Consider the following 16,210-nt stretch of genomic DNA (forward strand, 5'->3'; position numbering starts at 1 on the left):
ATTTTCATTACCTAGTTTTTTTTCCACATTAACATGCCAGTCAGTTAAGGAGAAGAAACCTTAAACAGATGACTTACATCTAGACCATTTACAAAAAATATGCAATTACTTCTCAATTAACATCAATTTAAGGTTCTTGTTCACTACATTGCAATAAAACTTCATACTTGTTTACTTTATGTTTGTTTTTTTTGTTGGTTTTTTTTCCAATCCAGTTTTAAATGCAATGTGATTAACATTGAAGAATATTACTCTTTCCTAAAATACATTGCAACAAATTTCATTTATTTCCTTTCAATTCTTATGCAGTGCATATACATTTCTCACTTTATAATAATATTATATGCCCATCCACTAGTCAATGGTCATTGAGCAGGTAAAAATAAAAAATAACTTGACATGATCATATAAACAAGAGCTGTCGGTAGGACAGCAACGCTCGACTATTCTTAGTGCTTGATAGTAAAAAAATGCTTGATACAGTTACCTCCTCCTGTTTACAGGTTGGGGTCATGATGGTGAACAAGTGTGCAAAGTTTCAAAGCCATATGTCAATGGACTTTGAAAATATTTGAACTATTACAAAAACTTTAACGTAAATTCTAAGTCAAAAAAGGGGCATAATTCTGTCAAAATGCTTGATAGAGTTACCTCCTCCTGTTTACAGGTTGGGGTCATGATGTTGAACAAGTGTGCAAAGTTTCAAAGCCATATGTCAATGGACTTTGAAAATATTTGAACTATTACAAAAACTTGAACATAAATTCTAAGTCAAAAAAGGGGCATAATTCTGTCAAAATGCTTGATACAGTTACCTCCTCCTGTCTACAGGTTGGGGTCATGATGGTGAACAAGTGTGCAAAGTTTCAAAGCCATATGTCTATGGACTTTGAAAATATTTGAACTATTACAAAAACTTTAACATAAGTGGTTTATTTGCACAAACTTGGTAGACACCCATAAGAAGATGTTTCATGCTAAACATCTAAGCTCTAGCTCATTGGGCTTTTTAAAAGAAGATTTTTTTAAAGTTTTTACTATACACATATAGTTAAAAACAATGACACCCCTGGGGCCGGGCCAGGGCTTTTATTTGAACAAACTTTGTAGACACTTACTTGAAGATGTTTCATGCTTAATATCTAAACTCTAGCTATTTGGGATTTTTCAAAGAAGATTTTAAGTTTTTGCTATACACATATAAAGAAAATCAATGACCCCCGGGGCGGGGCAAATTTTGACCCCAGGTCTTTTATTTGAACAAACTCTGTAGACACTCACTAAAAGATGTTTCATGCTTAATATCTTAACTCTAGCTATTTGGGTTTTTTCAAAGAAGTTTTTTTAAGTTTTTGCTATACACATATAAGGAAAATCAATGACCCCCGGGGCGGTGCCAATTTTGACCCCAGGGCTTTTATTTGAACAAACTTGGTAGACACCTATTAGAGCATGTTTGATGCTAAATATCTTAGCCATAGCTCTTTGAGTTCTTTAAAAGAAGATTTTTTAAGTTTTTACTATTATGCATATAGGGAAAATCAATGACCCCCGGGGCGGGGCCAATTTTGACCCCAGGGCTTTTATTTGAACAAACTTGGTAGACACTTATTAGAACATGTTTCATGCTAAATATCTTAGCTCTAACTCTTTTGGTTCTTTAAAAGAAGATTTTTTAAGTTTTTACTATATGCATATAGGGAAAATCAATGACCCCCTTGGGCGGGGCCAATTTTGACCCCCGGGCTTTTATTTGAACAAACTTGGTAGACACCTATTAGAACATGTTTGATGCTCAATATCTTAGCCATAGCTCTTTGAGTTCTTTAAAAGAAGATTTTTTAAGTTTTTACTATTATGCATATAGGGAAAATCAATGACCCCCGGGGCGGGGCTAATTTTGACCCCAGGGCTTTTATTTGAACAAACTTGGTAGACACTTATTAGAACATGTTTCATGCTAAATATCTTAGCTCTAACTCTTTTGGTTCTTTAAAAGAAGATTTTTTAAGTTTTTACTATATGCATATAGGGAAAATCAATGACCCCCTGGGGCGGGGCCAATTTTGACCCCCGGGCTTTTATTTGAACAAACTTGGTAGACACCTATTAGAACATGTTTGATGCTCAATATCTTAGCCATAGCTCTTTGAGTTCTTTAAAAGAAGATTTTTTAAGTTTTTACTATATGCATATAGGGAAAATCAATGACCCCCGGGGCGGGGCCAATTTTGACCCCAGGGCTTTTATTTGAACAAACTTGGTAGACACCCATTAGAACATGTTTCATGCTAAATATCTTAGCTCTACCTTTTTGGGTTCTTTATAAGAAGATTTTTTAAGTTTTTACTATATGCATATTGGGAAAATCAATGACCCCCCGGGGCGGGGCCAATTTTGACCCCAGGGCTTTTATTTGAACAAACTTGGTAGACACTCATTAGAAGATGTTTCATGCCAAATATCTAAGCTCTAGGTCTTATGGTTTTTTAAAAGAAGATATTTAAAGTTTTTTCTTTCGGTTGCCATGGCAACCAGAGTTCAGCATGGAATTAAATTCTTTGAACAATATTTAAAGGTGACCACCAAAGGAACATTCCTGTGAAGTTTGGATGAAATTGGCCTAGTGGTTTATGAGGAGATGTCATTTAAAGTAAAAGTTTACGGACGGACGACGGACGGACGACGGACGGACGGACGACAGACGAAAAGCGATCACAAAAGCTCACCCTGTCACTTTGTGAAAGGTGAGCTAAAAAGTGGGGCAGTCTTTTAATAATTTAGGTAGTTTTTATATTGTATCATGCATATTTTTCAATATGAACTTTTGGTCAATCACAATTATAATAGCCAATTTTTTAAAATATACTTCTAGTTCAACTCAACTGGATAGCCCAAAAAATAAGCATAATGTCACTTTAATATTATTTTCGAAAATTACTAGTACCAGTCAAATAAGGTTAACCATGTGACTTGTAAATTGCCTTCAAAAAGAAGTGTCTCTTCACAATAAAAAGATTCACAAAAGTATTAGTTACCTCCCCTCATTCACCAGCTCTATAAAGGCTAATCCTGCATGTTTCTGCAGGGAGTTTTGCCATTCCTGAGAACATAACAACATGACTAGCTCCACAACTGATGTACTCTGCTTCAATGTTACCAGACCTGTGTAAATAAAATATTATCTACATGTTGAAGGAACTTTTGTACATTACTCATGAGACATCTTAATTAAACAGCAGTAAATCAGTTATTGCACTAAAGTGACAATGTATATTTAGACATTTCTCAATCAATTATTTGTTTTAATCATTTTTAGTCACTAAACCATTGGGGAATGTTATAAGGAGACATTTTAGCATTCCTGATAAAGGAGTGCCCTAGAAGCTCTTTTGTTTGTTACTTTAGATGCAACAAGAGAACCTAGGGAGTACCATCAATCTTCAAAATCTTGATGGGCAACTTTTTACTATAAAGTATTCAAAAACCTTGTTATATTCTGCCCAACTCAACTTAAGGACAAAAGATTAAAAGACAATGAAATTAAAACAATTCGAACACACTTAATTTTGTTTGGGTTATACTTCCCACCAACACTCTAAAGGTCATATGGCAACTTTCCAGCTGTATTGGAGATGTGGAATACCTCTAGTGCTCTCCCTGCATTATTTCAGGCACAAACAGGCACCGGAGTAGAACCACCTACAATCTGTAAGCTAGCTGGATAAATTCATCACCTTAAAGAGTCTAAAAACCCTGACTGGATTCAAACCCATAAAACTGAGGGGCATTGTTGAAGTCAACAACCTCAACTACTTGACCATGGACTTTAATCTGCTAAACTGAACATTAGCTTCACAGACAACAATTCAACTTACTGCACAAGATCATTAAACTTACCTCCAATGAGCAATTCCTGGCCATGTGATCCAATTAGAGTCTTTGATAAGTAAGGTGCAAAATCAACAAATATTTCTCTTAACAATGGAGCAACAGATCCTAAAGCCTTCTCCAATCTTTCAGTCAGATTTCCAGAATCTAACATAGTAAGGTTAACTGGTCCTGGTATTGGTGTACTTTTCAATTCCAATTTTTCCGGTTTCTGATTATCATGACTCTCACTGTGTTTTCTTGTGCCAGCAGATATAGATGAAATTGGCATCTGAGCAGGCTCTTCCTCTTCCTCTTCTCCCACCTGCACAGATAAAACCTGCTCTTGACCTTCTGTAGATCCCTCAATGCTATCAACTGGTGAATTTCTTCCATTAACCTCAACTGGAGCATTGTCATCAGATGGTTTACTTTCTTTTGTTGCCTTATCAGCATCAGTACTATCTTTAGTATCATTAGATGCTGCTTGGGCAACTTCCGTTTCAGTTTTTACTTCTTCTTTTTCTACGGGTTTTTCTTCTTCCTTTGCATCAATTTCATTGTCTTTATTAGTTGCAGAGTCACCTTTATCTTTTTCATCAGCTGTTTCTATGCTGTCTTCTTTCTTCTCTACTTCTTCACTATCTTTCTTGTCTTCACTATCTTTTGCATCATCTTTTTGTTCAGTTTGCTCAGTATTCTCAGCATCTCCAGCTCCAACTTCTTTATCCTCTGATTCTCCAGTTGGCTCTTCTGTAACACAAAACTGATGATAATCTTTTGCTTTAAATTTGATTCACCATCAGTGATGATGATTTGAAAGTAGATATAATCATTTCTGGATATCTTTTTTACATCACCTATATTAATGTTTTGCCAAAGATACACACAGCTTCTAAAGGTTTGTAAAAAACAAAAACTCCCTTTAAGACACCTTAATTTCAACAGTAAACTTAAGAATGCCATTACATCTAGATCTCCACCTAAACATACACTCTCGTCTTTCAAAAAAATGTGTTCTCAAAATAACATAAGTACAATGTTTTCCTTTAATTTTTACTTCATTCAAGCCCCTTTTCCCCCTGCATATTTAGTTTCATTCTTATCAAACGAAAGACATCTGTAAACCATTTCAATGAAAGTTATATGCATTGTTCTCAAAGTCTACAAATCTCTTCACTACTAATCACTAACCCAGATTATAAAGTATGTTAAGAATATATCTTGTGTTCAGGGAATCAACACTTTTATCAGTTGATCCTAGTTATGTCTAACAACAGCATTTTGTCAAAATCTTATATTTGAAAGATATACCTTTTGCTTTGTCCTTAGCTTCAGCTTTGTTCTCCTCTTCCTCATCTTTGCCTGTACCATCATCATCTTTGCCTGTACCATCATCATCTTTGCCTGTACCATCATCATTTTTGCCTGTAACATCATCATCTTTCCCTGTATCCTCATCTTCTTCCTGCTCCTCACCATCACCAGACTCTTTTGTTTCCTCATTTTCTCCTCCCTCAGTCACAGGTCTGGCTGGAGAAGCTGCCTCTGAGTCTTCAGTAACTCCTCCTGATTCTGCAATTTGATATATATTTCATTAATTCATTTCTCTTGTGCTTATGCCAATTTTAATACATTTTTGGCCATATTTTGGCAGTCAGTCAATCAATCCTGGATAATTAACCAGTAAATTACCATTTCCTCTGCAAGTGACCAACTTCTAATTGCACATGATTTCTGAAGAAGCAGTGGGAGACAAATGACCATTAGGATCAATCTTTGCAGAGAAATTATGAAGTATTGCATCAGCCACCTCTCAATATCAATCCCAATGCTCTCCCTATCGAGTTAAAAGATGACACTTATATAAAAGTCAAAAGTGCTTTTTAATATTGATAAACCTTTGACATCAGCCCTGCACAAGAAAAACAATTCTGCATTTGAGAAAAAAAATCAGTTAAAAATCTTATTAAACTATTATTTTTCTGCAAGGGATTAAGGAATAACATTGTGGTTCATATGATATTTTTTCATTTTTGCCAGTGAAAGAAAACCCAGCAACTCTTTATACTTAATTTAAAGTTTAAATGACCACATAATTAGAACCATTCATAATCAATACTAGGTAAAGAGCCGGCAAAATCTGATTTTCACTTGTTCCCACAAGCTGTTAAACAACCTTTGTAATACGGAAAACTGACTTTGCCATCCCTGAGTAGCATATCTGTATTACTTTGTTATTTGTATTATCAACCAAATTGTTACAGCACAGAATGTCCCTAGTCTTCTACAGTAACTCAGAAATTCAGAAATCTAAGGTTCATAGATGTAACACTCTCTTTACTAAGCTAAGGGTGCAGGTTTTCTTTATTATAAGACAATAATTTTACCTAAAGACGTATCCATATTGACGTGTACATCTACTGGTATCTTCAACTTCACCTGACTCTCGTCCACACTGCTGTCTGCATCCTCTTGTACCCGGCTCTCTCCAGGTTCAGACTGATCCTCTGTTTCATCTACCTCTGACTGGTTCCCTGTTTCAAATTAGAAATAATGATTAAATGAAACCAGTTTACTTTTCCCTTTGTAGGAATAAGTCTATTTTTCCTTTTCCAAAATACAAAACAAAATTAGAGTAAAACAATATGATATATAATATAATTGAAAGATAAAGTTAGAAACAACCCTTTTACCATGATAAGCCTTGTCACATCAAATTAACGAAAAAGGTCATTCAAAATTTTGTTTAAAGTGGAATAATAAACGGCTGTGTATGTAATCAATCTAAAAGCTAAGCAAGTTAATTACATGCATATAAATTCTTCAAAATACAAATTAAGAAGTCAATCATTGCAGCTATTCGATATGTAATCAAAATTCAATGCACAAGTTAAATTTTCTATTCTTATTCATCCTTTATAAAACCATTACCCCTGCTAATAAGCCTTTGACAACAGAATAGCGCCAAGCCAACTTGCACAGGAGCGCATTTTGGCTAGAGGCTATATACTGAGTGTCAAATACAAATCTTGATATCCCCAAATTCCAAAATTAAAAAAAAATATACACTTTACAATTTGACTGATTGACTGATTGATTGATTGATTTTCATTGATTGGTTGGATTTTTTTTTATTTTTAGTCACACCAACATTGTGAGGGTGATATTGGGATTTTCCAGCTTTACTATTAGAAGAAGACCTCAGAGAGCAAGCACCAGAGTAGAACCACATTACATACCCTTATTGGATAGATTCCTCATTTAAAATAATACAAAATCACAAGGGGAATTTGAACACAAAGCTGTGAAGGTCTGACGGTTTGAGATCAACAACCTTAAGCCTCTCACAAGTATAATTTAGACAGTCAGCAGGGTAAGGGATAAATGTTCAACAGTTCTAAATGTTTTTATATTCTTTATCATTTCATTAACACAAATATATGTTTTACTTTGATACATTGATGTCACAATTTGTTATGATTACAAAAATTATCATGCAAGGCAGACAAAAAAATAAATAAAGATCCAAACTTGAAATAAACAAATAAATATAACAAATTCGAACTTAAGATAAACAAATAAATATAACAAAACTTCAAACAACTCTAACAAAAATGAAGAAAAAAACAGGAATAAGTATAAACCTAATATGTGAAGCAAACCATAGCAAAAAAACGAAAGTATAAATCATGCAATTATCAGATTTTTGTTTTCTTGCATCAAAAAATAACAATCATGCATCATCTTAAGACTTTGCCCAGTGTGTTAAGGAGGCAATGACTTAAGCAAAACTGAATTACTATCTTGAGGGAAAAACATGGAAGAAATTTATGTACTAATGTATGATTTTTCTGTAGAAATCTAATCAAATATTTAACTTTTTTGCCACATATTTCAATATTGTATTTATGAAGATGAAGAGGATTATGTATTTATCCAATATTATCGACAAAATTAACTTCTTTCAGGCTTTTGCATTTGATCAGCAGTATTTAATTCAAATACCACTAAAGATATAGGGAGAAAAAAAATGAAGCAGGTGTTCAAACTGGAAACATTAACAACTAAATAAAGCTTAACAGTTTTTAAAAAACATGCATAAATAGATAACAAAAACTCAATATATTCAACAGTATGCCAGTGAAGATATATGATTTCAAATCTACAACTATAAACGGGCAGGTGCCAGCTGTACAATATCTATAAACCTTCAGACTGGTTTTCTGTTTCTGTTTTATTTTCAGCTGAATCAGACTGGGTTTCTTCTAATTTTGCTTCAGTTTGACTATCATCTGTGGACTGGTTACTGTCTTTATGATTTACACTTGACTGGTCACTCTCTGGCTGTTTATGTTCAGACTGGTTACCTTCAGACTGGTTACCTTCAGAATGACTACCTTCAGACTGATTACTTTCAGACTGGTTTTCCACAGAATGGATTTCCAATGACTTCACCTCACCAGACTGGCCACTCTCAGACCCAGAAATCATCCGTGAGAGTACACTCCCTTGATCAGCATCTTCAATAGTAGGTTTTGTTGGTGTACTCTTTGGTGAATTTTCTGACGCTTCAGACAACTTTTCACTCTTATCGGAGGAATCTGAACTGAGTTCCCGTTCTTTCTCTAAATACACAGCAAGTTCGTTTCCTGTAACAGCCAGTTCAACAGTAGAGACAGTAGCTTTAGGTAATTTCTTAGAATCAGTTTGTTCTCTCTCGACACCACCTTTTGGTTGTTCGTCAGTTTTAGTTTCAGTACCTTCACCTTCATTTTGTTTGATATTTTCAATGGTTGTTCCATCAACCAATAAAGACATGGTTGGCCTCAGATTGTGCCAATATTTAGCAGCTGCATAAATAGTAAAATGATAAAAGCTGTTCATGCCATTCCTATTTATACATTCTAAATCAAAGCAGAGAACAATGTAGAATTCATTCTGAAGACAAAGACAATATGTTCACAGGAACCAGCCCTGCACACACATGAACCAGTCCTGAATGTATAGGAACCAGTCATGCATGTACAGGAACCAGTCATGCATGTACAGGAACCATTCTGCACATGTAGGAACCAGTCCTGCACACAAGGAACCAGTCCTGCACCAAAGGAACCAGTCCTATACATATAGGAGCCAGTTCTGCACAAACAGGAACCAGTCCTGTTCACACAGGAACCAGTCCAGCACAAACAGAAACCAGTCCTGCACACACAGGCACAAGTCCTGCACACTTATTTTTTAAATATTTTGTAAAGTTAATAATATCCACAAAAAGAATCATATGCCTCAATTATTTGCAGCCAACATTCATCATGCCCATGTGAACATATTAGTAACAAACAAAGTACTAGAAAAACAAATCTGACACAAAGCTCCCATCACCATTCTAGTAACTTTTGAAAAACATATTTAATTTTCAATTGATTTCATTATTTCATCTGAACTTTACAAAAATATTGTGAAAATATAAACTGTTAATTATATACATTGACATTCAAGCATTATGTAGTGTTAGTATCCAATCAATTAATTATACAGAAATAATGACATCTATTCTTAAACTTTCAATTTTCAGACAGTATGCAAAAATATCCATCTTCAATACATTATATTTATGGCCAAAGAAATTATAAAGTACTGTACAGGTATTTATAACAGCATATACGATATTGCTATTCAAACAGTTGTGTTTTATTTTCTAAAATTTTAAATAACAAACTTTAGCTCAAGGATATATTTTTATGCACATGCTACCCAGCACCCACAAACTTAAAACCAGAAAACTAATCCTAATATCACATCTAGTCCACTTTTGAAATTATATCTTTAAATTCTTTACAATACCATATTGATTGCATAAACATTATGTGTAAGTTTCTTTAAAAGAGCATACCTTCAGTGAAAAAATCTTCATATTATCAACCTTCAGGAAAATATATTTATAGTTTAGGAAATGTACTAATTGAAAATTGGAATGCATGATGCGAAATGACTCATTTTTTTAGATTAGCCACAAAATTCTACCCTGTCACTGATGAATAAATGCCAGTTCAGTTCTGTAGTTTTTAATAAATCATTACACACCAATTCAAAATATTTTTATTTTGTAAAATTATTTCCCCGTAAACCTACCTGAAGGTGTATGGTTAGAGCTTCGACGTGGCATCTGACTCGGTGTTTGGGCTGGACTTGGAGGCTCAAGGATATCTCTGTATTTTGATACCATCAATACTGATGTAAAATATACAATAGCAAGAGCTAGGAACTGGGCCTGTTTTGTCTCCTCCTACAAACATACCATGTAATTCATAAAATAAATGCAAAACAATGGCAAGATAGAATATTTTCCTGAATAATAATTTGTGAAAATTTCTAACTATTTTTTTCTTATTTCTATTGATCATTAGTCTGTTGAACTCATTATTGTAAATAAGATTTTGTTGTCATAAGTAACTAAAAGAATAGCTTGTAATAACTATTCAGAGCGGACAGAATTAATGAAATATATGACTAACTTAATGAAATATATTCATGACTAACTTAATGAGATATATGACTAACTTAATGAAATATATAAATGACTAACTTAATGAAATATATAAATGACTAACTTAATGAGATATATGACTAACTTAATGAAATATATTAATGACTAACTTAATGAGATATATGACTAACTTAATGTAATACATAAATGACTAACTTAATGAGATATATGACTAACTTAATGAAATATATAAATGACTAACTTAATGAAATATATAAATGACTAACTTAATGAAATATATAAATGACTAACTTAATGAGATATATGACTAACTTAATGAAATATATAAATGACTAACTTAATGAGATATATGACTAACTTAATGAGATATATGACTAACTTAATGAAATATATAAATGACTAACTTAATGAAATATATGACTAACTTAGTGTTTATGTATCTTACCACATCACGATAAACGACTGCCCGCAGTCTATTGATATCCATGTCCTGTAAAAGCTTGTCAAAATCTTTGATCGGCGACAATTGTTCGTTCAAATTCTCAACAATATTCTGAAAAATAATACCAGTGCACATCATATAAACTGTATAATCATGATTTATTAATCACAGGCTAAACTGCAACTGACATAAGCAAATCTGACTTTGAATGACCTCTGTTTAACAGACTTTTTTGCAACACGCACTATGTTTATGTTTTCAAAAAGCTAGTAAGAAACTAGAAATGTGTCCATAGGACACGGATGCCCCAACACGCCACTAGGTCAAATATTTTTTGGACTACATGTGCCACAAGTTGAAAACTAAAAATCAACAAAGTGCCATAATTCTGTTAAATTTGGTCGCAGCAAAAATTCTTTCCTTTACTACCATCTACACATTAAGGTTGTTAATCCCTGGAAGTTAAAGCAAAATCTGCCATCCGGTTTAAGAGGAGTTGCGTTCAAAAAAAATTCTACATAGTATATAATGAAAAAATCAACAAAGGGCCATAATTCTGTTAAATTTGGTTGCAGCAAAAATTCCTTTCTTTACTACCATCTACACATTAAGGTTGTTAATCCCTGGAAGTTAAAGCAAAATCTGCCATCTGGTTTAAGAGGAGTTGCGTTCACAAAATTTCTACATAGTATCTAGTGAAAAAATCAACAAAGGGCCATAATTCTGTTAAATTTGGTTGCAGCAAAAATTCCTTCCTTTACTGCCATCTACACATTAAGGTTATTCATCCAACCTTAATCCCTGTAAGTTTAAAGTGACATTATGCTCATATTTTCATAGTCAAGTTGAGCTTAATTGATTTTATATTTCAAAAGATTGACTGTCAAAATGGTGTTTCACCAATAGTTGATATTAGAAAATGTTTAGGAGAAAATTATAAATCTGCCTAAAATTTAAAAAGACTGCCCCACTCTTTTTATAAACTAAGGGTTGTAGGTAAATTCTAATGTATCGTTACAGAAATTTCATTTGGATCTGTGTGTAAATTATTGTTTATGTGAACTTAAATATTAAATTGAAAGGATTTATGGCAATATGAAAACTTATTTTGAGCTTCACCCGTTCACCCACTATATAACTTTGGATGGGCATAATGTCACTTTAAACAAATCTGCCATCCGGTTTAAGAGGAGTTGCGTCCACAAAATTTCTACATAGTATATAGTGAAAAAATCAACAAAGGGCCATAATTCTGTTAAATTTGGTCGCAGCAAAAATTCCTTCCTTTACTGCCATCTACACATTAAGGTTGTTCATCCCTGTAAGTTTAAGCAAAATCTGCCATCCGGTTTAAGAGGAGTTGCGTTCATAAAATTTCTACATAGTATCTAGTGAAAAAATCAACAAAGGGCCATAATTCTGTTAAATTTGGTCGCAGCGAAAATTCCTTCCTTTACTACCATCTACACATTAAGGTTGTTCATCCCTGTAAGTTTAAGCAAAATCTGCCATCTGGTTTAAGAGGAGTTGCTTTCACAAGATTTCGGGACGGACGGACTGACTGACAGACAAGGACGGACGGACGGACAAGTGCAACGCTATATGCTCCCACATTGTGGGGGCATAAAAAGCTGGCCCAAAGAAACAGGCATATGCCAGCACTGTATAGCAACTGACAGTCAGACTGCAAGCATATATATCGTCACCTTAGTGCACTGCTTAACTCCTAATAAATTTAGAAGGACATAACCCTAAAATGATGATAAGCAGTCTGACCAGACTCTATCATAAGAAGCTTGATATAAGGATTCTGTTTCTAAAATTGTTTATAATTTAACAGCAGATAGCTCTTAAGACAAAAGGTTTGTCAAGAAAATTGGCAATACTGACCAATTTTCCAAGTTGCAGTCTTGGCACAGAACCTCAAAAAGGTCTAAGTCTATGCAATGCAAAGGTTTCATTATCACAAAGTAGCCAGGCATAATGTCAAAATATAATGGAACCCCTGCAAGATACCTCTTCATCAAAACTAGTAACAAATGAAATTCAAACAGAAATGGTAAATAAGTTGAATCACAAAAGGAATGCAAAAGGACAAAGAAGCTTTTATGCTTTTCTGTAATCATATTTCATACAAATTCATACAAGAAAATCACATGATCTGATACAAACCTTCCTGGTAGGGTGTGAGCCTTCAATCAATGCCTGTATAGGATCTGTAGTTCCATTCTGAGCAGATGAGTCTCTGGAATATCCGGCTAATGGATGAGCTGTAGATGTAGGAGTGGGTGGGGTAGGGGGGACTGCACGATGACGCACTTCTAGACTGTTTCTTACAGCTGCAGTACAAACTGGAAGACAAAATTTTATGTTAGTTGACAGTCACTGTTATTGCACTCTTGTTTTATTTTTAGTTCAATTATCCCTTAAATAATTAAGATAAAACTGACGGCCATGTTGCCCTAATTTAACACTTGTTACCAGGTACCTTGTAATCTAGGTAGATTTAGTGACCTTTTTTAGTAGGGTTAAAGTAAACCAATTCTCATTTCAGGCACAAGCAGGCATTTGATCAGAACAAGAAACCTTCTATAAGCCAACTGAATAGCTTCCTTATACAAAAGAATTTAAGTCCCAGCAGGAAATTACCAACCTTAACAACACAGCTTCTGAGGCCTCTAAAGATTATTATAATGCTTCGTTACATAAAAAAAAACATGTAATGTATTATTTAAAAAAGCATCAGATGCAGTGTAAATGCTAGCCTGCTAAGAACAACGACTATCAATAACCAGTTTTTGTAAGTTTTCTAAAATAAAAAGGGCCATAACTCCTAAATTCAGTATAATGCAATTTATCTTACAACTGTATCTTGTTATGATAAGCAAGCATTCATACTTATACATTTTACAATGTTTGAATGATGGACCACGTTAAAGTTTTTGCATGCCTATGGCAACAACAACAACTTAGCAATCATTATTGCTTGATATTTTCTTTGAAACAGATGAGCAAAAACATGGCAATTAAAAAAAAAACTTACCTAATCTAAGACACTGTCTCAATATCCCACCAGCTGGCATATTTTTCTCCTGTTCCAGTTCAGCGAATGTTGTGGAACTAGCAAACACGAGAATATCCGTCAAGTTCATGATTCGTAACAGAATTGATACTGCTTGTTCTATACTGAGACCTTGCGTAGGTTCTAAAATCTCCACCTCTCCCTGAAATATAGTCACAAAAGCTGTGTAACAAATTAAAACGCAATTTGAAGGAAACAGTTTTATGACTTTTACCGAGTTCAAAACTATATAATTGGAATAAATGATGATATGCTGATAGTCTAGCTTAACTAGTGAAGGAAAACCTCAGGTACCCCTCAGGGTCAATATTTCAATTACAAGCCAGCACACTTGTAAACCATCAATCTATCATGAGCTATTTGGATAGCTTCCTCATATTGTTTAAAAGAATTGTGGTCTAACAGACAAGACAGTGAGTGATCATAGTAGGTCAGCATGTTGTGCTGCAGTAAGCTTTAACAAAATAGTCATACTCATAAACAGATTGCCAGTACAGACTAGAATATCTAGCTCAAGGGTATCTGTTGATGGCTATGTTTAGGGTAACAAGGCTCTGTCAGGGTGGTGTGAGATGAGTTTTTCAAGCACCAGTGTAAAAGGTAGAAACTTCTGCATGATATACACATACAAAAAACCTGTCTTGTAGGTGAAATAACCCTGTAACTTTTAGTCCATTATAATAAATGTCTTTACTCACATTAGAAGAAGTAGCTGCTGCCAATAAAGGAAGGAGACCTCCACATGATGTGATCAGATTGTCCGCTAACTGGGAGATCATATGTGTAACATTCACTACATAAATATTGTTCTCACCCGAATTCACAAAATCAATCACAGTTTTCGTTGTATGACTGAAACAAGAGATTAAAGAAAAACTGAAATTCATCTTTCTTGTTATATATTGCACCAACATTTGCTGGATAATTTATATAAATTAAACAATACCTATATATAGAAATTGTACATTTTTTTTTTTGGCAATTTACATGATTTTCATGTTTTAGGTTAGTTTGATTCTTGCTTGATATTTGAAAATTTTAATTTTAGATCTATATGTACAAGATAAGGTACTACCTTGAAACTTACATTAATGTTAGTAAGAATATGAAACTTATAAAAAAAACTCTCTCTTGAGCACACAATTTAAATTTAATGCTAATTTAAAGCAATCAAAGCAAATTTCTTATTGGAAAAATAACACTTCAATTCACTTAACTGAAAATATATCTATTTCTATAATTTTTAAATTTCAACGAACAATAATACACTGACAGTGTATTTCAACAGTATTATTTTTCCATTTCATCAGTGTCATTGTTTCAGCCACAAGCCAAGTGAGCAATGAAAGAATTTACTGGAAAGTGCCATCTTATACTGGCTTAACACTAAAAGTATTGGAATCTCTGTTATGAAAGTATTGCTAATTTTTACACCACCTATACAAATTTTTCACAAATCCATTACAAAGTAAAATACCTTTTCCAGACTTGTACATCAGTCTCTATGGAGAACAGAAGATCTTTTAAGAGTTGTTGGTGTAAATATGACCATCTGAACTCGGGTATCCTAAAGGGTGGCGCTCTAGGTCCGGAGCTGAACATTCTGTGCCCACTTCTCGTTGAATCTGTCCTTGTTGGCATCTTTTGTCTATCTCTCTGATGTTCAGCAGCACTATGTACACCATTCTTACTACTGTCTGCCTCAATTTCACCATTTACAGCTTTACTGCTCTCTGATTGGTCAGTTTTGGCTCCAGCCTCACTTTCATTATTCAATGGTTTTACAGTGTTTGCTGCCTCTGATTCTTCTATTTCTGTGACCTTGACAGTAGATTTAGGAACAGGTTTGTTGAGTTCAGTGTCAGAAACACCAGATATTGTGCTGATTGGTTGTCTGTTCCTCTCCTCATGATCAGCATAATCGTCCACACGTTGTCTGTCATATTGTTTGTACATCTTTGCCATGTGACGCTTGAAATCCTCATATGCTACCTATAAATAGGAAACAAATCATCAATAATGTTTAATAGGATTCAATTTTCTGCAACATGAAAGACATGTTTTCCTAAATAATCATATATCTTGGCAGTATATCTTTAAAATCAAAACAGTCTAAGCTGAATACAGCTTTACAGAAATTTGACAGAAATAAATACACAATTATATATACAAATAATAACATAGAGATGAAACATTGTATAATTCCAAATCAACCAATTCATTAGAGATATCAAACACTACAAAATAACCACAAAAAACCTTTAATGCTCTTTTAAAGCAAGCACTAACCCTGAAAATTTTAGTT

The 16,210-nt window shown here is 33.8% G+C and overlaps 1 protein-coding gene across 4 annotated transcripts in view; it reads right to left on the reverse strand.

The window, feature by feature from the left end:
- Nucleotides 1-16,210, reverse strand: part of LOC132748717 (neurobeachin-like) — a 144,602-nt gene that overhangs the window by 109,054 nt on the left and 19,338 nt on the right. For 3 of the 4 annotated variants that reach the window (XM_060738330.1, XM_060738331.1, XM_060738329.1), the window contains 11 exons: nt 15,383-15,897; nt 14,604-14,757; nt 13,867-14,047; nt 12,996-13,174; nt 10,827-10,934; nt 10,006-10,159; nt 8,082-8,723; nt 6,261-6,407; nt 5,185-5,445; nt 3,901-4,623; nt 3,039-3,165 (listed from right to left, as the gene is read on the reverse strand). In XM_060738330.1, the coding sequence (XP_060594313.1) occupies nt 3,039-3,165; nt 3,901-4,623; nt 5,185-5,445; nt 6,261-6,407; nt 8,082-8,723; nt 10,006-10,159; nt 10,827-10,934; nt 12,996-13,174; nt 13,867-14,047; nt 14,604-14,757; nt 15,383-15,897 (3,191 nt within the window). The remainder of the gene's footprint in view (nt 1-3,038; nt 3,166-3,900; nt 4,624-5,184; nt 5,446-6,260; nt 6,408-8,081; nt 8,724-10,005; nt 10,160-10,826; nt 10,935-12,995; nt 13,175-13,866; nt 14,048-14,603; nt 14,758-15,382; nt 15,898-16,210) is intronic. The other variant, XM_060738332.1, reaches the window with a different exon arrangement.

The sequence above is a fragment of the Ruditapes philippinarum genome, unplaced genomic scaffold (genome assembly GCF_026571515.1).
Source record: "Ruditapes philippinarum isolate M1 unplaced genomic scaffold, ASM2657151v2 ctg58_1_1_1_1, whole genome shotgun sequence".
NCBI classification, from domain to species: Eukaryota; Metazoa; Mollusca; class Bivalvia; order Venerida; family Veneridae; genus Ruditapes; species Ruditapes philippinarum.